This window comes from Amaranthus tricolor, chromosome 16 (assembly GCF_026212465.1).
Source record: "Amaranthus tricolor cultivar Red isolate AtriRed21 chromosome 16, ASM2621246v1, whole genome shotgun sequence".
NCBI lineage: Eukaryota > Viridiplantae > Streptophyta > Magnoliopsida > Caryophyllales > Amaranthaceae > Amaranthus > Amaranthus tricolor.
Window position 1 is genome coordinate 20949568 of NC_080062.1, and position 27996 is coordinate 20977563.

Consider the following 27996-nt stretch of genomic DNA (forward strand, 5'->3'; position numbering starts at 1 on the left):
ATAAGAAAATTGAATCATATATACAAGACATTAAGGAATTATAAAAATTCTGAAAATTAATGAAATATTGTATGTTCAAAAATGAAAATTCGTCAAGATAATTTAAGTATATGCAGTTGTGAGATTCTATTAAATAATCATGTGTTTTTTTATATATCAATTATCATGCGAATTATGATATCTTAAATATCCTACATAAAATTACAAACTTTTTCAATTAAATTTTATTTATAAATAAAATTGTATGAGTTTCTATACTAATCATAAAATAAAACTACGTATAAAAGTAGATTTGACTTATTTCTTGTTTTTATTTAACTTGATGATTACATCTTCAGAAGCAAATGGAGCAGAAGTGCATGTCATAGCTTTTTTCACTTTAGAGATTGAATGTTTCACCTTCGATCCAACACCTGATAATATGTTTAGTGACTTTTTATGCGTTGTCTTTAGATCATCAATAGCCCCCACTGTCATGCCTGAATCAAAATCTCTTTGATTTGAAGTTTCAGTTTCCTCTTCATCACTAGCTTTTGGTTCAATTACTTGGTTGTCTTTGGTTGCATCTTTAACTTCTTTGGCTTTTGAAATATCTTGTTTGTTATCTGTAATAATGATCTGCATTTGATGAAATACGTTAGATTGTCCTGACATACGAATATATCATTACTCAGAAACCAATTAAACAAAAAGCTTAAGTCGATAGTTGAAGCCCCATGATATATTATATACTCTAATACGCTTCCTCGCACAAGAGCCCTTTGGGTTAGAAGTGTGGATGCAGCACAAACCGTCTTTTAAATTGGTTGTAAACCTGCTTTCTCAATAAATGTCGTACTACAATCACTCTCTTTGGTGTTTTAGAAGGTTATAGCATTAACTTCTTTAACCTCTATGGAGTTTATTTGTTCAAATGCTTCATTATTCTTTTTTCCTTAAATGATGTTCGTTTCCTCATTTCGATTCTAAATGTCATAGTTTGGAAATACATTTAGTATCGTATTACAATTCAAACAAATAACTATAATGTACCATTTTTCATTTTTATAAGTTTGACAAAAACAAACTTTAAAATCAATAGAATTAGTGCTTTTCTATGATATACTTTTAGTATTATTGATTGATTCAAACCCTCAATAGTGGCTATTCCAATAATGTTTTCTTTTATAATGTCCGCTTCTTTGAACTCGTTCAAAGACACGTTAACTTCTTTTTTTTTTGTTCATGTTGAAATTCTAAAATTGTTGTAGGTGTTTCACCAATTTCTTTATTTGTAACTTTACTACAAAAACCATGCTTTTTTGAACATTCATTACCACTTTATTGTTATCTTCAACAACTTCAAAACCATCTTCTAACTTAGTTTCATCATATCTTTTTTCTTTCTTTTGTGATTGAATGTTATCTAATTCTATATTTGTATCCTAAAATAAGTAATGGTTAGTCAAGTTATTAAACGATACTTAAATAGAATGAAAAAAAATAATTAGGTTGAGTATTAACCTGGTTTGAAAAAAAATATTATATCCTAAAAGATTTTATATGTTCATGCTTTAGTATGTGGTTACCTGATTTACACTGTCAACAGTGGCTATTGCACTAACATTTTCTTCAACAATGTCTGCTTCTTTGAACTCATTCGAAGACACATGAACTTCTATTTGTTGTCGATGTTGAAAATCAGAAACTCTTTTAGGCGCTTCACCAGTTTCTTTATTTGTGTTTTCACAACAAAATCTATGTTTTTTTAAACTTTCATTTGCATCCTCTTCTTTGTCATCTTCATCAACTTTGGAACTATCTTTTGAGATAGTTTCATCAACTAATTTTAATTCCCTTTTTAATTGAATGATATTTGATTCTGTATAGGAGGCCTGAAACTTGCAATGGCTGGTTAATTTATTAAATGATACCTAAATATGATGAGAAAGATATAATTGGATTTAGTGTTGTTCAGATATGTTTACTGACTATACATCACTTATCGGATTAGAGTACATTAATGTTTTTTTACCTAGAATGTTATTGAATGTCTTTGAATTATTACCTTGTACTTTTTTAGAATCACTCACTTGAGATGTTTGGTTGGTGATGTCATATATTTCTGTACTCTCATTTGATGCAGTTTGTGTAAATGATTTATTTTCCTTTATTGAATATATGAAGTTTAATTATTATAATTATAGTTTTTTAATATTTTTTTAGCGTCATATTTTATTAATTTTAATTAATCTTCATGGGCAATGCTAATCATTTTTATTCTTAATAACATGCATAAATTCCTGGTAGCTGACCTGATTTGAAGGATCGTGATCTTCTTCTTGGTCTTCGTGTTCAAAACAGGTGTTATGTTCCTCTTTTTCCATATATGTATCGTCCACATTTTCATTATCTTTGTGTTCTTCAACAAGAGGCACATCACATTTGCTTTGTTCAACAAAGATCGTACTAGAATCACTCTCTTGGTTGGTTTGGATTGTTGTAGCTTCATTCTCTTTAACCTCAATGGAACTCATTTGCTCACATGCTTCATCCTCATTTTTTCCTTGAATGATGTTTACTTCGTCATTTAAATCCTAAATGTCATAGTTTGGAAATACATTTAGTATCTTAGTGGAATTTAACAAAGAACTATAATGTACCATTATTCACTTTTCATTAGTTTGACGAACAAAAGTCTATGGTCATTCGAATAAAAGATTTCCTCAAGCCATGTTTTTTTTTTTGGTTACCTGATTCACACTGTCGACAGTGGTTGTTTCACTATTATTTGCTTCAACAATGTCCACTTCTTTGAACTCAATCGAAGACACGTGAAGATCTATTTTTTCTTGATGTTGAAAATCAGCAGCAGTCGTAGGTGCTTCACCCACTTGTTTATTGATGTTTTCACCACAAAAACCATCTATTTTTAAACTTTCATTTGCAACCACTTCTTTGTCATCTTCAACAATTTTGAAACTATCTTTAATGATAGTTTCATCATCTATTTTTACTTCCCTTTGTAGATGAATGATATCTGATACAATATTTATAGCCTGAAAATTACAATGGTTAGTTAATTTATTACTTAGATATAATGAAAATGATATAATTGATTTAGTGTTGTTTAGATATGTTTAGTAACTATACATCACTTCTCGATTTATTTTACAATAATGTGTTTACCAAGAATGTTGTTAATTGCATATCTTTAATTTGTTACCTTATACAATTTTAGAATCACTAACTTGCGATGTTTGGTAAGTGATGCCATGTATTTCTTAACTCACATTAGATGCATGTGTTGGAAATTATTTATTTTCCTTTATTTGAATATAAAAAGTTTAATTACTATAAATAGTATGCATATTTTCCATATAGCTGACCTGATTTGAAGGATCGTGATCTTTTTCCTGGTCTTCGTGTTCAAAACACGTGTTATGTTCCTCTTTTTCCATATATGCATCGTCCACATTTTCATTATCATTGTGTTCTTTAACGTGAGGCTCATCGCATTTGCTTTGTTCAACAATGATCGTACTACAATCACTCTCTTTTTTGGTTTGGATTGTTGTAGCTTCATTCTCTTTAACCTCAATGGAGCACATTTCCTTGAATGCCTCATCATCCGTTTTTCCTTGACTGATATTTACTTCCTCTTTTAAATCCTAAATATCATAGTTTCGAAATACATTTAGTATTGTAGTGGTATTTAAAAAAGAACTATTATGTACCATTTTTCACGTTTGATTATTTTAAAGAACAAAGGTCTGTGGTTAGTTAATGAAATCTGATTTAATATTCGAAGCCTGAAAATTGCAATGGTTAGTTAATTTATTAAAGAGTATTTAAATTGGAAGAAAATGATATATATGATTTAGTGGTGTTCAGATATGATTAGTCATTATACATCACTTCTCGGATTAGATAACATTAAGATTTTTACCTATCATGTTGTTATTGAATATCTTTAATTTGTTAGCTTAAACTATTTTAAAATCAATCACTTGAGATTGTTGGTAGGTGATGCCATATATTTCTTAACTTTCATTAAACACAGGTTGCGGAATTAATTTATATTTCTTTATTGAATAAAAGAAGTTAATTACTATAATTATAAGATTTTTAAAACTACACCTGTAACATGATAATTTATTAATTTTAACTAATCTACATGGGTAATGCTAATCATTCTATTATTAATAATATGCATGTAGCTGACCTGATTTGAAGGATCGTGTTCTTTTTCCTGGTCTTCGTGTTCAAAACAAGTGTTATGTTCCTCTTTTTCCGTATATGTATCGTCCACATTTTCATTATCTTTGTGTTCTTCAACGTCAGGCTCATCGCAGTTGCTTTGTTCAACAAAGATCGTAATACAATCACTCTCTTGGTTGGTTTTGATCGTTGTAGCGTCATTCTCTTTAACCTCAATGGAACTCATTTGCTCAAATGCTTCATCCTCATTTTTTCCTTGGATGATGTTTACTTCGTCATTTAAATCCTAAATGTCATAGTTTTGAAATACATTTAGTATCTTAGTGGAATTTAACAAAGAACTATAATGTACCATTATTCACTTTTCATTAGTTTGACGAACAGAAGTCTATGGTCATTCGAATAAAAGATTTCCTCAAGCCATGTTTTTTTTTTTGGTTACCTGTTTTACACTATCGACAGTGGTTGTTTCACTATTATTTGCTTCAACAATGTCCACTTCTTTGAACTCAATCGAAGACACGTGAAGATCTATTTTTTCTTGATATTGAAAATCAGCAGCAGTCGTAGGTGCTTCACCCACTTGTTTATTGATGTTTTCACCACAAAAACCATCCGTTTTTAAACTTTCATTTGCAACCACTTCTTTGTCATCTTCAGCAATTTTGAAACTATCTTTAATGATAGTTTCATCATCTATTTTTACTTCCCTTTGTAGATGAATGATATCGGATACAATATTTATAGCCTGAAAATTATAATGGTTAGTTAATTTATTACTTAGATATAATGAAAATGATATAATTGATTTAGTGTTGTTTAGATATGTTTAGTAACTATACATCACTTCTCTATTTTTTTTACAATAATGTGTTTACCAAGAATGTTGTTAATTGCATATCTTTAATTTGTTACCTTATACAATTTTAGAATCACTAACTTTCGATGTTTGGTAGGTGATGCCATGTATTTCTTAACTCACATTAGATGCATGTGTTGGAAATTATTTATTTTCCTTTATTGAATATAAAAAGTTTAATTACTATAAATAGTATGCATATTTTCCAAAAAGCTGACCTGATTTGAAGGATCGTGATCTTTTTCCTTGTCTTCGTGTTCAAAACACGTGTTATGTTCCTCTTTTTCCATATATGCATCGTCCACATTTTCATTATCATTGTGTTGTTTAACGTGAGGCTCATCGCATTTGCTTTGTTCAACAATGATCGTACTACAATCACTCTCTTTTTTGGTTTGGATTGTTGTAGCTTCATTCTCTTTAACCTCAATGGAGCACATTTCCTTGAATGCCTCATCATCCTTTTTTCCTTGACTGATATTTACTTCCTCTTTTAAATCCTAAATGTCATAGTTTCGAAATACATTTAGTATCGTAGTGGTATTTAAAAAAGAACTATAATGTACCATTTTTCACGTTTGATTATTTTAAAGAACAAAGGTCTGTGGTTAGTTAATGAAATCTAATTTAATATTCGAAGCCTGAAAATTGCAATGGTTAGTTAATTTATTAAAGAGTATTTAAATAGGAAGAAAATGATATATATGATTTAGTGGTGTTCAGATATGATTAGTCATTATACATCACTTCTCGGATTAGATAACATTAAGATTTTTACCTATCATGTTGTTATTGAATATCTTTAATTTGTTAGCTTAAACTATTTTAAAATCAATCACTTGAGATTGTTGGTAGGTGATGCCATATATTTCTTAACATTCATTAAACACAGGTTGCGGAATTAATTTATATTTCTTTATTGAATAAATGAAGTTAATTACTATAATTATAAGATTTTTAAAACTACACCTGTAGCATGATAATTTATTAATTTTAACTAATCTACATGGGTAATGCTAATCATTCTATTATTAATAATATGCATGTAGCTGACCTGATTTGAAGGATCGTGTTCTTTTTCCTGGTCTTCGTGTTCAAAACAAGTGTTATGTTCCTCTTTTTCCGTATATGTATCGTCCACATTTTCATTATCTTTGTGTTCTTCAACGTCAGGCTCATTGCAGTTGCTTTGTTCAACAAAGATCGTAACACAATCACTCTCTTGGTTGGTTTTGATCGTTGTAGCTTCAGTCTCTTTAACCTCAATGGAACTCATTTGCTCAAATGCTTCATCCTCATTTTTTCCTTGGATGATGTTTACTTCGTCATTTAAATCCTAAATGTCATATTTTTGAAATACATTTAGTATTTTAGTGGAATTTAACAAAGAACTATAATGTACCATTATTCACTTTTCATTAGTTTGACGAACATAAGTCTATGCTCATTCGAATAAAAGATTTCCTCAAGCCATGTTTTTTTTTTGGTTACCTGTTTCACACTATCGACAGTGGTTGTTGCACTATTATTTGCTTCAACAATGTCCACTTCTTTGAACTCAATCGAAGACACGTGAAGATCTATTTTTTTTTGATGTTGAAAATCAGCAGCAGTCGTAGGTGCTTCACCCACTTGTTTATTGATGTTTTCACCACAAAAACCATCCGTTTTTAAACTTTCATTTGCAACCACTTCTTTGTCATCTTCAGCAATTTTGAAACTATCTTTAATAATAGTTTCATCATCTATTTTTACTTCCCTTTGTATATGAATGATATCTGATACAATATTTATAGCCTGAAAATTACAATGGTTAGTTAATTTATTACTTAGATATAATGAAAATGATATAATTGATTTAGTGTCGTTTAGATATGTTTAGTAACTATACATCACTTATCGATTTATTTTACAATAATGTGTTTACCAAGAATGTTGTTAATTGCATATCTTTAATTTGTTACCTTATACAATTTTAGAATCACTAACTTGCGATGTTTGGTAGGTGATGCCATGTATTTCTTAACTCACATTAGATGCATGTGTTGGAAATTATTTATTTTCCTTTATTATATATAAAAAGTTTAATTACTATAAATAGTATGCATATTTTCCATATAGCTGACCTGATTTGAAGGATCGTGATCTTTTTCCTGGTCTTTGTGTTCAAAACACGTGTTATGTTCCTCTTTTTCAATATATGCATCGTCCACATTTTCATTATCATTGTGTTCTTTAACGTGAGGCTCATCGCATTTGCTTTGTTCAACAATGATCGTACTACAATCAGTCTCTTTTTTGGTTTGGATTGTTGTAGCTTCATTCTCTTTAAGCGCAATGGAGCACATTTCCTTGAATGCCTCATCATCCTTTTTTCCTTGACTGATATTTACTTCCTCTTTTAAATCCTAAATGTCATAGTTTCGAAATACATTTAGTATCGTAGTGGTATTTAAAAAAGAACTATAATGTACCATTTTTCACGTTTGATTATTTTAAAGAACAAAGGTCTGTGGTTAGTTAATGAAATCTAATTTAATTTTTGAAGCCTGAAAATTGCAATGGTTAGTTAATTTATTAAAGAGTATTTAAATAGGAAGAAAATTATATATAGATTTAGTGGTGTTCAGATATGATTAGTCATTATACATCACTTCTCGGATTAGATAACATTAAGATTTTTACCTATCATGTTGTTATTGAATATCTTTAATTTGTTAGCTTAAACTATTTTAAAATCAATCACTTGAGATTGTTGGTAGGTGATGCCATATATTTCTTAACTTTCATTAAACACAGGTTGCGGAATTAATTTATATTTCTTTATTGAATATATGAAGTTAATTACTATAATTATAAGATTTTTAAAACTACACCTGTAGCATGATAATTTATTAATTTTAACTAATCTACATGGGTAATGCTAATCATTCTATTATTAATAATATGCATGTAGCTGACCTGATTTGAAGGATCGTGTTCTTTTTCCTGGTCTTGGTGTTCAAAACAAGTGTTATGTTCCTCTTTTTCCGTATATGTATCGTCCACATTTTCATTATCTTTGTGTTCTTCAACGTCAGGCTCATCACAGTTGCTTTGTTCAACAAAGATCGTAATACAATCACTCTCTTGGTTGGTTTTGATCATTGTAGCTTCATTCTCTTTAACCTCAATGGAAATCATTTGCTCAAATGCTTCATCCTCATTTTTTCCTTGGATGATGTTTACTTCGTCATTTAAATCCTAAATGTCATAGTTTGGAAATACATTTAGTATCTTAGTGGAATTTAACAATGAACTATAATGTGCCAATTTTCACTTTTCATTAGTTTGACGAACAGAAGTCTGTGGTCAATCGAATAAAAGATTTCCTCAAGCCATGTTTTTGTTTCGTTACCTGATTCACACTATCAACAGTGGTTGTTCCACTATTATTTGCTTCAACAACATCCACTTCTTTGAACTCAATCGAAGACACGTGAAGATCTATTTTTTCTTGATGTTGAAAATCAGCAGCTGTCGTAGGTGCTTCACCTATTTGTTTATTTATGTTTTCACCACAAAAACCATCCGTTTTTAAACTTTCATTTGTAACCTCTTCTTTTTCATCTTCATCAATTTTTAAACTATCTTTAATGATAGTTTCATCATCTATTTTTACTTCCCTTTGTAATTGAATGATTTCTGATTCAATACTTGTAGCCTGAAAATTTCAATGGTTAGATAATTTATTACTTAGATATAATGAAAATGATATAATTGATTTATTGTTGTTCATATACGACTAGTGACTATGCATCAGTTCTCGATTTATTTTACATTAATGTTTTTACAAAGAATGTTGTTATTACATATCTTTAAATTGTGTCCTTATAAAATTTTAGAATTAGTTACTTGACATATTTTGTAGGTGATGCCATGTATTTCTTAACTCACATTAGATGCATTTTGTGGAAATTATTTATTTTCCTTTATTGAATATAAGAAGTTTAATTACTTTAAATAATATGCATATTTTCCATATAGCTGACCTGATTTGGAGGATCGTGATCTTTTTCCCGGTCTTCGTATTCAAAACACATGTTATGTTCCTCTTTTTCCAAATATGTATCGTCCACATTTTCATTATCATGGTGTTCTTCAACGTGAGGCTCATCGCATTTGCTTTGTTCAACAACGATCGTACTACAATAACTCTCTTTGTTGGTTTGGATTGTTATAGCTTCATTCTCTTTAACCTCAATGGAACTCATTTGATTAAATACCTCATCATCCTTTTTTCCTTGACTGATATTTACTTCCTCATTTAAATCCTAAATGTTATAGTTTGGAAATACATTTAGTATCTTAGTGGAATTTTACAAAGAACTATAATGTACCATTTTTCACTTTTCATTATTTTGACGAACAAAAGTCTATGGTAAATAAAATAAAAGATATCCCACAACCATGTTTTTGTTTGGTTACCTGATTCACACCATCGATAGTGGCTGTTCCACTATTATTTGCTTCAACAATGTACACTTCTTTGAACTCAATCGAAGACATGTGAAGATCTATTTTTTCTTGATGTTGAAAATCAAAAGCTATCGTAGGTGCTTCACCAACTTTGTAACTATCTTTAATGATAGTTTCATCATCTATTTTTACTTCCCTTTGTAATTTAATGAAATCTGATTTAATATTTGAAGCCTGAAAATTGCAATGGTTAGTTAATTTATTAAAGAGTACTTAAATAGGAAGAAAATGATAATAATTGATTTAGTATTGTTCAGATATGATTAGTCATTATGGATCACTTCTCGGATTAGTTTACATTAAGATTTTTACCAATCATGTTGTTATTGAATATCATTAATTTGTTAGCTTAAACTATTGTAAAATCAATCACTTGAGATTGGTGGTAGGTGATGCCATATATTTCTTAACTTTCATTAAACACAGGTGGTGGAATTGATTTTATATTTCTTTATTGAATGTATGAAGCTAATTACTATAATTATAAGATTTTGATAACTACAGCTGCAGCATGATAATTTATTAAATTTAACTAATCTACATGGGTAATGCTAATCAATCTATTATTAATAATATGCATGTAGCTGACCTGATTTGAAGTAACGTGTTCTTTTTTCTGGACTTCCTGTTCAAAACAGGTGTTATGTTCCTCTATTTCCGTATATGTATCTTCCACATTTTCATTATCATTGTGTTCTTCAACGTGAGGCTCATCAAAGTTGCTTTCTTCATCAAAGATCGTAATACAATCACTCTCTTGGTTGGTTTCAATCGTTGTAGCTTCATTCTCTTTAACCTCAATAGAACTCATTTGTTCAAATGCTTCATCCTCATTTTTTCCTTGAATGATGTTTACTTCGTCGTTTAAATCCTAAATGTCATAGTTTGGAAATACATTTAGTATCTTAGTGGAATTTAACAAAGAACTATAATTTAGCATTATTCACTTTTCATTAGTTTGACGAACAAAAGACTTAGGCAAATCAAATAAAAGACTTTTCACAACCATGTTTTTGTTTGGTTACCGGATTCACACTATCGACAGTGGCCGTTCCACTATTATTTGCTTCAACAATGTCCACTTCTTTGAACTCAATCGAAGACACGTGAAGATCTATTTTTTCTTGATATTGAAAATCAGCTTCTGTCGTAGCTGCTTCACCCATTTGTTTATTTATGTTTTCACCACAAAAACCAATTATTTTTAAACATTCATTTGCAACCTCTTCTTTTTCATCTTCATCAATTTTGAAACTATATTTAATGATAGTTTCATCATCTATTTTTATTAATTCCTTTTGTAATTGAATGATATTTGATTCAATATATGTAGCCTGAAAATTGCAATGGTTAGTTAATTTTTTTACTTAGATATAATGAAAATGATATAATTGATTTAGTGTTGTTCACATATGATTAGTGACTATCCATCACTTCTTGATTTATTTTACATTAAATTTCTTACCAAGAATGTTGTTATTGCATATCTTTAATTTGTTACCTTATATAATTTTAAACACACTCACTTGAGATAATTGGTAGGTGATGCCATGTATTTCTTAACTCATATTAGATGCATTTGTTGGAAATTATTTATTTTCCTTTATTGAATATAAAAAGTTTAATTACTATAAATAATATGCATATTTTCCATATAGCTGACCTGATTTGAGGGATCGTGATCTTTTTCCTTGTCTTCGTGTTCAAAACACGTGTTATGTTCCTCTTTTTCCGTATATGTATCGTCCGCATTTTCATTATCATTGTGCTCTTCAACGTGAGGCTCATCGCATTTGCTTTGTTCATCAATGATCGTACTACAATCGCTCTCTTTGTTGGTTTGGATTGTTGTAGCCTCATTCTCTTTAACCTCAATGAAACTCATTTGCTCAAATGCTTCATCCTCATTTTTTCCTTGAATGATGTTTATTTCGTCATTTAAATCCTAAATGTCATAGTTTGGAAATACAATTAGTATCTTAGTGGAATTTAACAAAGAACTATAATGTTCCATTTTTCACTTTTCATTAGTTTAACGAACAGAAGTTTGTGGTCAATCGAATACAAGATTTCCTTGAGCCGTGTTTTTATTTGGTTACCTGATTCACACAATCAATAGTGGCTGTTCTACTAGTATTTGCTTCAACAAAGTCCACTTCATTGAACTCAATCGAAGACACGTAAAGATCTATTTTTTCTTGATGTTGAAAATCAGCAGCTGTCGTAGGTGCTTCACCCATTTGTTTATTTTTGTTTTCACCACAAAAATCATCCCTTTTTAAACTTTCATTTGTAACCTCTTCTTTTTCATCTTCATCAATTTTTAAACTGTCTTTAATGATAGTTTCATCATCTATTTTTACTTCCCTTTGTAATTGAATGATATCCGATTCAATACTTGTAGCCTGAAAATTGCAATGGTTAGATAATTTATTACATAGATATAATGAAAATGATATAATTGATATAGTGTTGTTCAGATACGATTAGTGACTATACATCACTTCTCGATTTATTTTACATTAATGTTTTTACCAAGAATGTTGTTATTACATATCTTTAATTTGTGTCCTTATAAAATTTTAGAATCAGTTACTTGACATATTTGGTAGCTGATGCCATGTATTTCTTAACTCACATTAGATGCAATTTGTGGAAATTCTTTATTTTCCTTTATTGAATATAAAATTTTAATTACTTTAAATAATATGCATATTTTCCATATAGCTGACCTGATTTGAAGGATCGTGATCTTTTACCTGGTCTTCGTGTTCAAAACTCTCTTTTTCCGTATATGTATCGTCCACATTTTCATTAGCATTGTGTTCTTCAACGTGACGCTCATCGCATTTGCTTTCTTCAACAACGAACGTACTACAATAACTCTTTTTGTTGCTTTGGATTGTTGTAGCTTCATTCTCTTTAACCTCAATGGAACTTATTTCCTTAAATGCTTCATCATCCTTTTTTTCCTGACTGATATTTATTTCCTCATTTAAATCCTAAATGTCATAGTTTGGAAATACATTTTGTATCTTAGTGGAATTTTACAAAGAACTATAATGTACCAGTTATCACTTTTCATTATTTTGACGAACAAAAGTCTGTGGTAAGTCAAATAAAAGATTTCCCACAATCATGTTTTTGTTTAATTACCTGATTCACGCCATCGATAGTGGCTGTTCCACTATTATTTGCTTCAACAATGTACACTTCTTTGAACTCAATCGAAGACATGTGAAGATCTATTTTTTCTTGATGTTGAAAATCAAAAGCTATCGTAGGTGCTTCACCGATTTCTTTATTTCTGTCTTCACCACAAAAACCATCCTTTTTTAAACTTTCATTTGCAACCTCTTCATTGTCATCTTCATCAACTTTGAAACTATCTTTAATGATAGTTTCATGATCTATTTTTACTTCCCTTTGTAATTTAATGAAATCTGATTTAATATTTGAAGCCTGAAAATCACAATGGTTAGTTAATTAATTAAAAAGTACTTAAATAGAAAGAAAACGATATAATTGATTTCTTGTTGTTCAGGTATGATTAGTGACTATATATCATTCTCGGATTAGTTTACATTAATATTTTTAACAATAATGTTGTTATTGAATATCTTTAATTTGTTACCTTATACTATTTTAAAATCAATCACTTGAGACTGTTGGTAGGTGATGCCATATATTTCTTAACTTTCAATAAACACAGGTGGTGGAATTGATTTCATATTTCTTTATTGAGTATATAAAGCAAATTACTATAATTATAAGATTTTTATAACTACACCTGTAGCATGATAATTTGTTAATTTTAACTAATCTATATAGGTAATGCTAATCATTCTATTATTAATAATATGCATGTAGCTGACCTGATTTGATGGAACGTGTTCTTTTTCCTGATCTTCATGTTCAAAACAGGTGTTATGTTTCTCTTTTTCCGTATATGTATCTTCCACATTTTCATTATCTATGTGTTCTTCAACGTGAGGCTCATCGAAGTTGCTTTGTTCAACAATGATCGTAATACAATCACTCTCTTGGTTGGTTTCAATCGTTGTAGCTTCATTCTCTTTAACCTCATTGGAAGTCATTTGCTCAAATGCTTCATCCTCATTTTTTCCTTGAATGATGTTTACTTCGTCATTTAAATCCTAAATGTCATAGTTTAAAAATACATTTAGTATCTTAGTGGAATTTAACAAAGAACTATAATGTACCATTATTCACTTTTCATTAGTTTGACAAACAAAAGTCTAAGGTAAATAAAATAAAACACTTCCCACAACCATGTTTTTGTTTGGTTACCTGATTCACACTATCGACAGTGGCTGTTCCACTATTATTTGCTTCAACAATGTCCACTTCTTTGAACTCAATCGAAGACACGTGAAGATCTATTTTTTCTTGATGATGAAAATCAGCAGTTGTCGTAGGTGCTTCACCCATTTGTTTATTGATGTTTTCACCAAAAAAACCATATGCTTTTAAACTTTCATTTGCAACCTCTTCTTTGTCATCTTCATCCATTTTGAAGCTATCCTTAATGATAGTTTCGTCATCTATTTTTACTTCCCTTTGTAGTCGAATTATATCTGATTCAATATTTGTAGCCTGAAAAATTACAATGGTTAGTTAATTTATTACTTAAATATAATGAAAATGATATAATTCTTTTGGTGTTGTTCAGATTTGATTAGTGACTATACATCACTTCTCGATTTATTTTACATTATTGTTTTTACCAAGAATGTTGTAATTGCATATCTTTAATTTGTTACCTTATAAAATTTTAGAATCACTTACTTGAGATATTTGGTAGGTGATGCCATGTATTTCTTAACTCACATTAGATGCATTTGTTGGAAATTATTTATTTTCCTTTATTGAATATAAAAAGTTTAATTACTATAAAAAATATGCATATTTTCCATATAGCTGACCTGATTTGATGGATCGTGATCTTTTTCCTTGTCCTCGTGTTCAAAACACGTGTTATGTTCCTCTTTTTCCGTATATGTATCGTCCACATTTTCATTATCATTGTGCTCTTCAACGTGAAACTCATCGCATTTGCTTTGTTCAACAATGATCATACTACAATCACTTTCTTTGTTGGTTTGGATCGTTGTAGCCTCATTTTCTTTAACCTCAATGGAACTCATTTGATCAAATGCTTCATCCTCATTTTTTCCTTGAATGATGTTTACTTCGTCATTTAAATCCTAAATGTCATAGTTTTGAAATACATTTAGTATCTTAGTGGAATTTCATAAAGAACTATAATGTACCATTTTTCACTTTTCATTAGTTTGACGAACAGAAGTCTGTGGTGAATCGAATTAAAGATTTGCTTGAGCCATGTTTTTGTTTGGTTACCTGATTCACACTATCGACAGTGGTTGTTCCACTATTATTTGCTTCAACAAAGTCCACTTCTTTGAACTCAATCGAAGACACGTGAAGATCTAGTTTTTCTTGATGTTGAAAATCAGCAGCTGTCGTAAGCGCTTCACCCATTTGTTTATTTATGTTTTCACCACAAAAACAATCCATTTTTAAACTTTCATTGGTAACCTCTTCTTTGTCATCTTCATCAATATTGAAACTATATTTAATGATAGTTTCTTTATCTATTTTTACTTCCCTTTGTAATTGAATGATATCTGATTCAATATATGTAGCCTGAAAAATTGCAATGGTTAGTTAATTTATTACTTAAATATAATGAAAATGATATAATTCTTTTAGTGTTGTTCAGATATGATTATTGACTATACATCACTTCTCGATTTATTTTATATTATTATTTTTACTAAGAGTGTTGTAATTGCATATCTTTAATTTGTCACCTTATAAAATTTTAGAATAACTTACTTGAGATATTTGGAGGTGATGCCATGTATTTCTTAACTCACATTAGATGCATTTGTTGGAAATTAATTGTTTTCCTTTATTGAATATAAAAAGTTTAATTACTATAAATAATATGCATATTTCCATATAGCTGACCTGATTTGATGGATCGTGATCTTTTTCCTTGTTGTCGTGTTCAAAACACGTGTTATGTTCCTCTTTCTCCGTATATGTATCGTCCACATTTTCATTTTCATTGTGCTCTTCAACTTGAAACTCATCGCATTTGCTTTGTTCAACAATGATCGTACTACAATCACTCTCTTTGTTAGTTTGGATCGTTGTAGCCTCATTCTCTTTAACCTCTATGGAACTCATTTGCTCAAATGCTTCATCCTCATTTTTTCCTTGAATGATGTTTACTTCATCATTTAAATCCTAAATGTCATAGTTTGGAAATACATTTAGTATCTTAGTGGAATTTAACAAAGAACTATAATGTACCATTTTTCACTTTTCGTTAGTTTGACGAACAGAAGTTTGTGGTCAATCGAATAAAAGATTTGCTTGAGCCATGTTTTTGTTTGGTTACCTGATTCACACTATCAACAGTGTTTGTTCCACTATTATTTGCTTCAATAAAGTCCACTTCTTTGAACTCAATCAAAGACACGTGAACATCTATCTTTTCTTGATGTTGAAAATTAGCAGTCGTCGTAAGCGCTTCACCCATTTGTTTTTTTATGTTTTCACCACAAAAACCATCCGTTTTTAAACTTTCATTTATAACCTCTTCTTTGTCATCTTCATCAATTTTGAAACTATCTTTAATGATAGTTTCATTATCTATTTTTACTTCCCTTTGTAATTGAATGATATCTGATTCAATACTTGTAGCCTGAAAAATTGCAATGGTTAGTTAATTTATTACTTAAATATAATGAAAATGATATAATTCTTTTAGTGTTGTTCAGATATTGTTAGTGACTATACATCACTTCTCGATTTATTTTACATTAATGTTTTTACCAAGAATGTTGTAATTGCGTATCTTTAATTTGTTACCTTATAAAATTTTAGAATCACTTACTTGAGATATTTGGTAGGTGATGCCATGTATTTTTTAACTCACATTAGATGTATTTGTTGGAAATTAATTATTTTCCTTTATTGAATATAAAAAGTTTAATTACTATAAATATTATGCATATTTTCAATATAGCTGACCTGATTTGAAGGATAGTGAACTTTTTCCTTGTCTTCGTGTTCAAAACACGTGCTATGTTCCTCTTTTTCCGTATATGTATCGTCCACATTTTCATTATCATTGTGCTCTTCAACGTGAAACTCATCGCATTTGCTTTGTTCAACAATGATCGTACTACAATCACTCTCTTTGTTGGTTTGGATCGTTGTAGCCTCATTCTCTTTAACCTCAATGGAACTCATTTGCTCAAATGCTTCATCCTCATTTTTCCCTTGAATGATGTTTACTTCGTCATTTAAATCCTAAATGTCATAGTTTGGAAATACATTTAGTATCTTAGTGGAATTTAACAAAGAACTATAATGTACCATTTTTCACTTTTCATTAGTTTGACGAACATAAGTTATTGGTCAATCGAATAAAAGATTTGCTTGAGCCATGTTTTTGTTTGGTTACCTGATTCACACTATCGACGGTGGCTGTTCCACTATTATTTGCTTCAACAATGTCCACTTCTTTGAACTCAATCGAAGACACGTGAAGATCTATTTTTTCTTGATGTTGAAAATCAGCAGCTGTCGTAGGTGCTTCACCCATTTGTTTATTTATGTTTTCACCAGAAAAACCATCTGTTTTTAAACTTTTATTTGTAACCTCTTCTTTGTCATCTTCATCAATTTTGAAACTATCTTTAATGATAGTTTCATTATCTATATTTACTTCCCTTTGTATTTGAATGATATAAGATTCAATACTTGTAGCCTGAAAATTGCAATGGTTGGTTAATTTATTACTTAGATATAATGAAAATGATATAATTGATTTAGTGTTGTTCAGATACGATTAGTGACTATACATCACTTCTCTATTTATTTTACATTATTGTTTTTACTAAGAATGTTGTTATTACATATCTTAAATTTGTTACCTTTTAAAATTTTAGAATCAGTTACTTGACATATTTGGTAGGTGATCCCATGTATTTCTTAACTCACATTAGATGCATTTTGTGGAAATTATTTATTTTCCTTTATTGAATATAATAAGTTTAATTACTTTAAATAATATGCATATTTTCCATATAGCTGACCTGATTTAATATTTGAAGCCTGAAAATTGCAATGGTTAGTTAATTTATTAAATAGTACTTAAATAGAAAGAAAATGATATAATTGATTTCTTGTTGTTCAGATTTGAGTAGTGACTATACATCACTTTTCGGATTAGTTTACATTAATATTTTTTCCAACAATGTTGTTATTAAATATCTTTAATTTGTTAACTTATACTGTTATAAAATCAATCACTTGAGATGCTTGGTAGGTGATGCCATATATTTCTGAACTTTCATTAAACACGGGTTTTGGAATTGATTTATATTTCTTTATTGAATATATGAAATAATTACTGTAATTATAAGATTTTTATAACTGCACCTGTAGCGTGATAATTTATTAATTTTAACTAATCTACATGGGTAATACTAATCATTGTATTAATAATAATATGCATGCAGCTCACCTGATTTGAAGTATCGTGTTCATTTTCCAGGTCTTCGTGATCAAAACACGTGTTATGTTCCTCTTTTTTCGTATATGTATCGTCCACTTTTTCATTATCTTTGTATTCTTTAACGTGAGGCTCATCGCATTTTCTTTGTTCAACAAAGATCGTACTACAATCACTCTCTTGGTTGGTTCGGTTTGTTGTAGCTTCCTTCTCTTTAACCACAATGGAACTCATTTTCTCACATGCTTCATCAACATTTTTTCCTTGAATGATGTTTACTTCCTCATTTAAATCCTAAATGACATAGTTTGGAAATACATTTAGTATTTTAGTGGAATTTAACAAAGAACTATAATGTACCATTTTTCACATTTCATTAGTTTGACGAACAAAGTCTGTGGTAAATCAAATAAAAGATTTCCCACAACCATGTTTTTGTTTGGTTACCTGATTCACACCATCGACAGTGGCTGTTCCACTATTATTCGCTTCAACAATGTCCACTTCTTTAAACTCAATTGAAGACACGTGAATATCAATTTTTTCTTGATGTTGAAAATCAGAAGCTATCGTAGGTGCTTCACCGATTTCTTTATTTATATTTTCACCAAAAAAACCATCCTTTGTTAAACTTTCATTTGCACCCTCTTCATTGTCATCTATATCAACTTTGAAATTATCTTTAATGATAGTTTCATCATCTATTTTTACTTCCCTTTGTAATTTAATGAAATCTGATTTAATATTCGTAGCCTGAAAATTGCAATGCTTAGTTAATTTATTAAAGAGTACTTCAATAGGATGAAAATGATATAATTGATTTAGTGTCGTTCAGATATGATGATTGACTATACATCACTTCTCGGATTAGTTTACATTAATATTTTTACCAATAAAGTTTTTATTGAATATCTATAATTTGTTACCTGATACTATTTTAAAATCAATCACTTGAGATGGTGGTAGTTGATGCCATATATTTCTTAACTTTCATTAAACACTTGATTTATATTTCTTTATTGAATATATGAAGTTAATTACTATAATTTTAATATTTTTATAACTTTGCAAATAGCATAATAATTTATTAATTTTAACTAATCTACATGGGTAATGCTTATCATTCTATTAATAATAATATGCATGTAGCTGACCTGATTTAAAGAATCGTGTTCTTTTTCCTGGTCTTCGTGTTTAAAACACGTGTTATGTTCCTCTTTTTCCGTATATGTATCGTCCACATTTTCATTATCATTGTGTTCTTCAATGTGAGGCTCTTCGCATTTGCTTTGTTCAATAAATATCGTACTAAAATCACTCTCTTGGTTGGTTTGGATTGCTGTAGCTTCATTCTCTTTAACCTCAATGGAATTGATTTGCTCACATGCTTCATCCTTGTTTTTTCCTTGAATGATGTTTACTTCCTCATTTAAATCCTAAATGTCATAGTTTGGAAATACATTTAGTATCTTAGTGGAATTTAACACAGAACTATAATGTAACTTTTTTCACTTTTCATAGTTGAACGAACAGAAGTTTGTGGTCAATCGAATAAAAGATTTCCTCGAGCCATGTTTTTTTTTGATTACCTGAATCATACCATCAACAGTGGCTGTTCCACTATTATTTTCTTGAACAATGTGCACTTCGTTGAACTCAATCGAAGACAAGTGGAGATCTGTTTTTTCTTGATGTTTAAAATCAGAAGCTATCGTAGGTGCTTCACCCATTTCTTTGTTTATGTTTCCACCACAAAAACCATCGTTTTTTAAACTTACATTTGCAACCTCTTCTTTGTCATCTTCATCAACTTTGAAACTATCTTTAAAGATAGTTTCATCCTCTATTTTTACTTCCCATTGTAATTGAATGATATCTGATTCAATATTTATGACCTGAAAATTGCGATGTTTAGTTAATTTATTAAAGAGTACTTAATTATGATGAAAATTATATAATTGATTTATTGTTGTTCATATATATCTTTAATTTGTTACCTTATACTATATTAGAATAACTCACTTGAAATGTTTGGTAGGTGATGCCATATATTAACTCTCATTAGACGTAGGTTGTGGAAATGATTTATATTTCTCTATTATATATATGAAGTTTAATTACTATAATTCTAAGATTTTTTTTATCTACACCTGCCGCATAATACTTTTTAAATTTTAACTATTATAAATGGGCAATGCTAATCATTATATTCTCAATAACATGCATATTTTCATTATATGTCTGTTCTTCAGCGTTATGCACATTGCATTTGCTTTTTTTCACAATGATCGTACTATATTCACTCTCTTGGGTGATTTGGATTGTTGTAGCTTCAATCTCTTTAACATCAATTGAGCTCATTTGCTCAGATGATTCATTATTATTTTTTCCTTCAATGATTTTTACTTCCTCATTTAAATCCTAAATGTCATCGTTTGGAAATCATTTAGTATCCTATTAGAATTTAACAAAGAACTATAATGTAACATTTTTCATTTTCATGATTTTGAAAATAATTAAATAAATAAATAAATAAATCTCTGGTCAATCGAATATAAGATTTTCTATGGTCATAATTTAGTATGGTTACCTGATTCACACAATCAACAGTGGTTGTTTCACTGATCCTTACTTCAATAATGTCCGCTTCTTTGAACTCATTCGAAATCATGTCAACTTCTATTTTTTCTTGATGCTGAAAATCAAAAATTGTTGTATGAGCTTCTTAAATTTCTTTATTAGTGTTTTCACAACAAAATTTTCTTTAAACTTTCATTTGCAAACTCTTCATTATCATCTTCTTCAACTTTGGAACTATCTTTAAAGATAGTTTCATCATCTATTTTTACTTCTCTTTTTAATTGAATGATATCCGATACAATATTTGTAGCCTAAAACTTGAATGGTTAGTTAATTATTTAAATGGTACTTAAATATGATGAAAAAAAATATAATTGGATTTAGGGTTGTTTAGATACGTTATTGACTATACAATACTTCTCGAATTAGTTTGCATTAATGTTATTACTAAGAATGTTGTTTAATATCTTAAAATTTTTATTTTGTAAGAATCACTCTCTAATTGAGATGTTTGTTAGGTGATGCCATATATTTTTTAACTCTCTTTTGCATTGTTTTTGTAAATGATACATTTTCCTTTATTGATTATGTGAATTTTACTTATTAAAAGTTTTTGATAACCATACCTATAGCATCATATTTTATTAAAATTAACTAATTCTCATGAGAAATACTAATCATTATATTCTTAATAACATGCATAAATTCCATGTAGCTGACCTTATTTGAAGAATCGTGGACTTCTTCCAGGTCTTCGTGTTCAAAACGCGAGTTATGTTCCTCTTTTTCAATATACGTATCTTTCTCATTTTCATTATCTTTGTGTTCTTTAGCGTGAGGCACATCGCATTTGCTTTGTTCAAAAAAGATCGTACTATAATCACTCTCTCGAGTGGTTTGGATTGTTGTAGCTTCAATCTCTTTGACATCAATGGAGCTCATTTGCGTAGATGCTTCATCATCATATTTTCCTTGAATGATGTTTATTTTCTCATTTAAATCCTAAATATTATAGTTTGGAAATGCATTTAGTATCTTATTAGAATTTAACAAATAAATATAATGTACCATTTTTAATTTTCACGAGTTTGACAAAAAAACACTCTGGACAATAGAATATAAGATTTTTTACAGTTATGTTTTCGTACGATTACCTGATTCACACCATCAACAGTGGATGTTCTAATAATATTTTGTTAAACAATGTCCACTTCCTTTAACTCATTTGAAGACACGTGAAGTTTTATTCTTTCTTGATGTTGAAAATCAGAAACTGTTGTAGGTGCTTCACCAATTGATTTATTTGTGTTTTCACAACAAAAACCATGATTTTTTAAACTTTCATTTGCAATCTCTTCTTTGTCATCTTCATCAACTTCGGAACTATCTTTAAAGATATTTTCATCATCTATTTTTACCTCCATTTGTAATTGAATGACATCTCATTCAATATTTGTAGCCTAAAACTATGTTAGAATCACTCACTTGAGATGTTTGGTAGGTGATGCAATATATTTCTTAACTCTCATTTGACGCAGATTGTGTAATGATTTATTTTCCTCTATTAAATATATGAAGATTATTACTATCATTTTAAGTATTTGATAACCATACCTATAGCATCATATTTAATTAATTTCAACTAATCTTCATGAGCAATAATAATCATTCTATTCTTAATAACATGTATAATTTCCATGTAGCTAACCTGATTCGTAAAATCGCGATCTTCTTCCTGATCTTCGTGTTCAAAACGGGTGTTATGTTCCTCATTTTCAATATACGTATGTTCCTCATTGTCGTTTTCTTTGTGTTCTTCAGCGTGAGGCACATCACATTTGCTTTGTTCGAAAAAGATTGTACTACAACAACTCTCTGGGGCGGTTTGGATTGTTGTAAGTGCAATCTCTTTAACCTCAATGGAGCTCATGTGCTCAGATGCTTCATTACAATTTTTTCCTTTAATGATGTTTACTTCCTCATTTAAATCCTAAATGTTATAGTTTGGAAATACATTAAGTATCTTCTTAGAATTTAACAAAGAACTATTTTCATTTTCATGAGTTTGATGAAAAAGACTCTGTGATCAGTCGAATAAAAGATTTTCTATGGTCATGTTTTAATACGTTTACCTTATTCATACAATAAATAGTGGTTGTTCCAAAAATAATGGCTTCAACGATTTCCACTTCTTTGAACTCATTCGAAGACACGTGAACTTCTATTTTTTCTTGATGTTGAAAATCAGAAACTAATGTAGAAGCTTCACCAAATGTTTTATTTGTGTTTTCACAAAAAAAAACCATGATTTTTCAAACTTTTATTTGCAACCTCATCTATATCATTTTCCTTAATTTCATAATTATTAAAGATAGTTTCTTTAATTGAGTAATATTTGCTTCAATATTTGTAGCCTAAAACTTGCAATAGTTAGTTAATTTATTAAATAGTACTTAAATATAAAGAAAAATAATAATTGGATTTAGTGTTGTGCAGATATGTTTCTTTACATACATCACTTCTCGGATTAGTTTACATTAATGTTTTTACCAAGAATGTTATTGAATAATATCTCTAATTTGTTACCTCGAACTATGTTAGTTACGGTCATTTGAGATGTTTGCTAGGTGATGCCATATATTTCATTACTCTCATTGCATACAATTCGTATAAATGATTTATTTTTCTCTATTGAGTATATGAAGTTCACTTACTATTATTATAAGTTTTGATAACCATTCCTATAACATCATATTTTATTAATTTTAACTGATCTTCATCTATTCTTAATAACAAGCATATTTTCCATGTAGCTGACCTGATTTGAAGGATCGTCATCTTGCTCCATGTCTTTTTGTTCAAAACAAGTGTTATGTTCCTCTTTTTCAATATACGTATGTTTCTCATTTTCATTATCTTTATCTTCTTTCGCGTTAGGCACATCGCATTTGTTTTGTTCAACAATGATTGTACTACAATCACTCTCTAGGGTGGTTTGATTATTGTAGCTTTAATATCTTTAACCTCAATGGAGCTCATTTACTTAAATGCTTCATCTTCATCTTTTCCATGAATGATGTTTACTATCTTGTCAGAATTTAAACAAAGATTTATAATATACCATTTCTTATTTGCATGAGTTTGACAGAAAAAGCTCTATGGTCAATAGAATAATGGATTTTCTACGTTCAAACTTTAGTGTGGTTGCAAGATTCATGCCATCAACAGTGGCTATTTCACTAATATTTGCTTCAACAATGTCCGCTTCTTTGAACTCATTCGAAGACACTTGCACTTCTATATGTTCTTGATGTTGAAAATAAAAAAATGTTGTAGGTGCTTCACCATTTTCTTTATTTGTGTTTTCACAACAAAATCCATGAGTTTTTAAACTTTCATTTGCTAGCTCTTCTTTGTCATCTACATCAACTTTGAAAGTATCTTTTGAGATAGTTGCATCATCTATTTTTCCTTTCCTTTGTAATTAAATTATGTTTGAATCAATGTTTGTAGCTTGAAACTTACAATGCTTAGTTAATTTATTAAATAATTCTAAAATATGATAAAAAATATATAATTAGATTTAGTGTTGTTCAGGTATGTCTAGTAACTGTACATTACTTCTAGGATTAGCTTATATTAATGTCTTTACAAAGAATGTTATTAAATATCTTTAAGTTGTTTCCTTGTACTATGTTAGAATCATTCACTTGAGATGTTCGGTAGGTGATGCCATATATTTCTTAACACTAATTTGACGCAATTTGTGTAAATGAATTATTTTCCTCTATTGAATATATGAAGTTTATTTACTATAATTATAAGTTTTTGATAACCATATCTATAACATTATATTTTTATTAATTTTATTAAGAATAAAATGATTAGTACAAATCATTCTATTCTTAATAACATGCATAATTTCCATGTAGCTGACCTGATTTGAAGGATCGTCATCTTCTTTCTGGTCTTCGTGTTCAAAACAAGTATTATGTTCCTCTTTCTCAATATATGTATCTTTCTCATTTTCATTATCTTTGTGTTCTTCAGCATGAGGCACATCGCATTTGCTTTGTTCAACAAAGATCGTACTACAATATCTCTCTTGGGTGGTTTGGATTGTTGTAGCTTCAATCTCTTTAACCTCAATGGAGCTCATTTTCTCAGATGCTTCATCATCATTTTTTCCTTGAATAATGTTTACTTCCTCATTTAAATCCTAAATGTTATAGTTTGGAAATACATTAAATTCTTATTTGAATATAACATAGAACTATAATGTATCATTTTTCATTTTTATGAGTTTGACGAAAAAAACTATAAGGTAAATAAAATAAAAGATTCTATATGTTCATACTTTAGTACGGTTACCTGATTTACATCATCAACAATGGCTATTCCACTAATATGTTCTTCGAAAATGTCTACTTCTTTGAACTTATTCAAAGACACATGAACTTCTATTTGTTCTTGATGTTGAAAATCAGAAGTTGTTGCAGGTGCTTCACCAATTTCTTTATTTGTGTATTCAGAACAAAAATCATGATTTTTTAAACTTTCATTGTCAACTTCTTCTTTGTGATCTTCATCAAATTCGGAACGATCTTCTAATATAGTTTCTTCATCTCTTTTTACTTCTCTTTGTAATTGTATGTTATCTGATTCACTATTTGTTGCCTGAAACTTGCAATGGTTAGTTAATTTAGTAAATGATACGTAAATATTATAAAAAAGATATAATTGGGTTTAGTGTTGTTCTAATACGATTAGTGAATATGCATCACTTTTGGAATTAGTTTACATTAATGTTTTTACCAAGAATGTTATTGAATATCTTTTATTTGTTTCCTAGTACTATGCTAGAATCACGCACTTGATATGTTTGGTATGTGATGCCTTCTATTTCTAACTCTCCTTTGACAAAGTTTTTTTAAATGATTCGTCGTCCTTTATTGAATATATAATGTTTAATTACTATAATTTAATGTTTTTGGTTACCATACCTATATATAGCATCATATTTTGATAATTTTAACTAATATTCATGATTAATTATGATCTTTATAGCTTGATAACATGCAAAGTTTAATTGTAGCTTACCTGAATTGAAAGATGATGATCTTCTTCCTTTTCTTGGTGTTCAAAATATGTGTTATGTTTTCGCTTTTCGTTATGTGTATCTTTCTCAATTTTGTCATCTTTGTGTTCTGATTCAATGCTACTACCCTGAATCATGCCACATTCACGTACATCATCAAAGATAACTTCATTGCCTCCATTTAATTTGATGGGAATAATGTTATTATCTCCTAATGATGCATTACTATAATCACTTTCTCCTATGCTTTGAATATTACAACTTCCATTCTCATCAACATCCTTCTGCAACTTAGATTCTTCTTCTCTTTTTCCTTCCCTTTGTAATTGAATGTTATCCAATTCTTTATTAATATCCTGAAACTTACGACAATTAGTTAATTTATTAAATGATATACACATACGATTTTGGACCTACATTTACCAAAAAAATACGTTCGTTGTTGAGAGGTTTGGTTGATGATGACTTGATCTTTTTCTCGACTCTCCTTTAATGCGCTTAGTTTTGGTTTATCATCATCCATTTTTGCATGAATAATGTTTAATTCCCTAATTAAATAATTACTTTATTAAAAAATAATTGACAAGATTTATGATGTATTCCATTTTCATTAGATTAATGGAAAACTATTTGTGTAATTGTCGCTCCCTAGCGCAGCAACCCTAACTTTTGCCATACGTAATTTTATATATACTTTCCTTTTATTCTTATTCTCATTATAATCTTCTATAATGTTAATAAGGGAGCCTATTTGTATTATAATAAAATATTGATATATAGAGTATAATTATAGCATGTAAGAGTGAGTAAGAGTAATTGAATACTTATTAAGTTTGTTAATTACATCTTTTGGCAATTTACTAGGCTTAGTATGTTATAATAAGAATATGTTTCTATTGAAGATAAATATTTAAGGGAAATAAAAGTTAAATTATTTATCGGAGTAGGCATTAGATCGAGTATTAATCTATTCACATTTTTGTTCCTATATTTTTTGTGGAATTTATATTGTTAACTCACCCTTTCCTTAATTTATTTAAGAAGAGAATTGCAGTTATAGCAATCTAGAGAAAGGTTTATGTTTATTTTAATCCATGATACATGTTGAGGTGAAAGAGTACACGCTGACGCAGGGTGGACTTAGATTAAAAATACCTAATTATCACTGTAATATATTAAACAATTTAACATATATACCCTTGGTTCTGTAATACTTGCTACATTATAGTTATTGACAGTATTATTTATCATTTAAGTTTATTTTATATATTGCGGTTAATATGTAAGAATTAATATATTCATGTGGGACATTATTTATGTGTAAGAACTGATTTGGTCAAGTGGGATCTTGTTTCAATCGTCTAATCGCATACTTTCGTATTATTATTTTTATAATTTTTAGATGTACATAAATTCAATATATAAATGTCAAAATAACACGTTAAATTGCATTAATGTCAAATTTTGCAAATATAATGAAGTGTTGGAATAACTTCGGTTCCCCTGTGGCCGAGTAAAAGGTGTTTTTTCTTCGATGTGAGAAAAATTTCACATGTGGGTAATAATGGGCGCATTATAACACTTTCCTCACACGTGAATATCTATAAAATTTTAGCCCACTAAAAGAGTTGCAAATAAATCTCATTGTGAATGAACATCACTAGCAATAAGATTAAATTCTCAGTCATAAAGGTCCAACAACAAAATGAGTTCTGATATCATGTTAGCTAAATTTAAAATATGGGTCCAAGCAATTCAAACTAGGAGAAGAAGAGGTAACTCACATACAAACCGAAAAGATAGTTCACTATTAGGAGCAATTGATAATAGTAGGAATTACTCCTGGCATATCCTCTTTTCTCCAGATGTAATGCAACTCATATGTAGATAATAATAAGCACTCAAACGACAAATAAAAATAAAGAACAAGATGGCATGAAAGATTAATGCTTACATGGTTTAGTAAGAATTCTGGAGAATCAGCTTGAGGTTGAGATGCCATTGTTTCGTTCATCTTAAGTTAAAGCTGCAAGAATGCTTTGGTTTTTTATATAATAATAATAATAATAATAATAATAATAATAATAATAATAATAATAATTCCAAGACATAAACAAAGTTAACATAAATGTATATATAGAACTACAAGTATAGTGGATGGAAATA

At 29.1% G+C, this 27996-nt stretch overlaps 1 protein-coding gene across 19 annotated transcripts; it reads right to left on the reverse strand.

The window, feature by feature from the left end:
• Window positions 1-95: 95 nt before the first annotated feature.
• Window positions 96-27996, reverse strand: LOC130802383 (uncharacterized). 19 transcript variants are annotated; one of them, XM_057666368.1, is made up of 39 exons: window positions 27785-27996; window positions 25833-26186; window positions 25104-25409; window positions 24670-24951; window positions 22441-22722; window positions 21453-21734; window positions 20743-20847; window positions 19742-20047; window positions 19307-19588; window positions 18600-18905; window positions 18165-18446; window positions 17100-17405; window positions 16664-16945; window positions 16029-16334; window positions 15593-15874; window positions 14960-15265; window positions 14524-14805; window positions 13889-14194; window positions 13453-13734; window positions 12734-13039; window positions 12337-12579; window positions 11677-11982; window positions 11241-11522; window positions 10167-10448; window positions 9527-9751; window positions 9091-9372; window positions 8457-8762; window positions 8021-8302; window positions 7186-7467; window positions 6551-6856; window positions 6114-6395; window positions 5278-5559; window positions 4643-4948; window positions 4205-4486; window positions 3369-3650; window positions 2733-3038; window positions 2295-2576; window positions 1569-1874; window positions 96-618 (listed from the first exon to the last, which is right to left on the reverse strand). In XM_057666368.1, the coding sequence occupies exons 1-39, from the start codon at window positions 27842-27844 to the stop codon at window positions 298-300; spliced, it is 10950 nt and encodes a 3649-aa protein (XP_057522351.1). In that variant the 5' UTR covers window positions 27845-27996; the 3' UTR covers window positions 96-297. The 19 variants fall into 19 exon arrangements, with proteins under 19 accessions (XP_057522351.1, XP_057522350.1, XP_057522349.1 ...); XM_057666367.1 differs by having other exon boundaries at window positions 25104-25415; XM_057666366.1 differs by having other exon boundaries at window positions 25833-26192.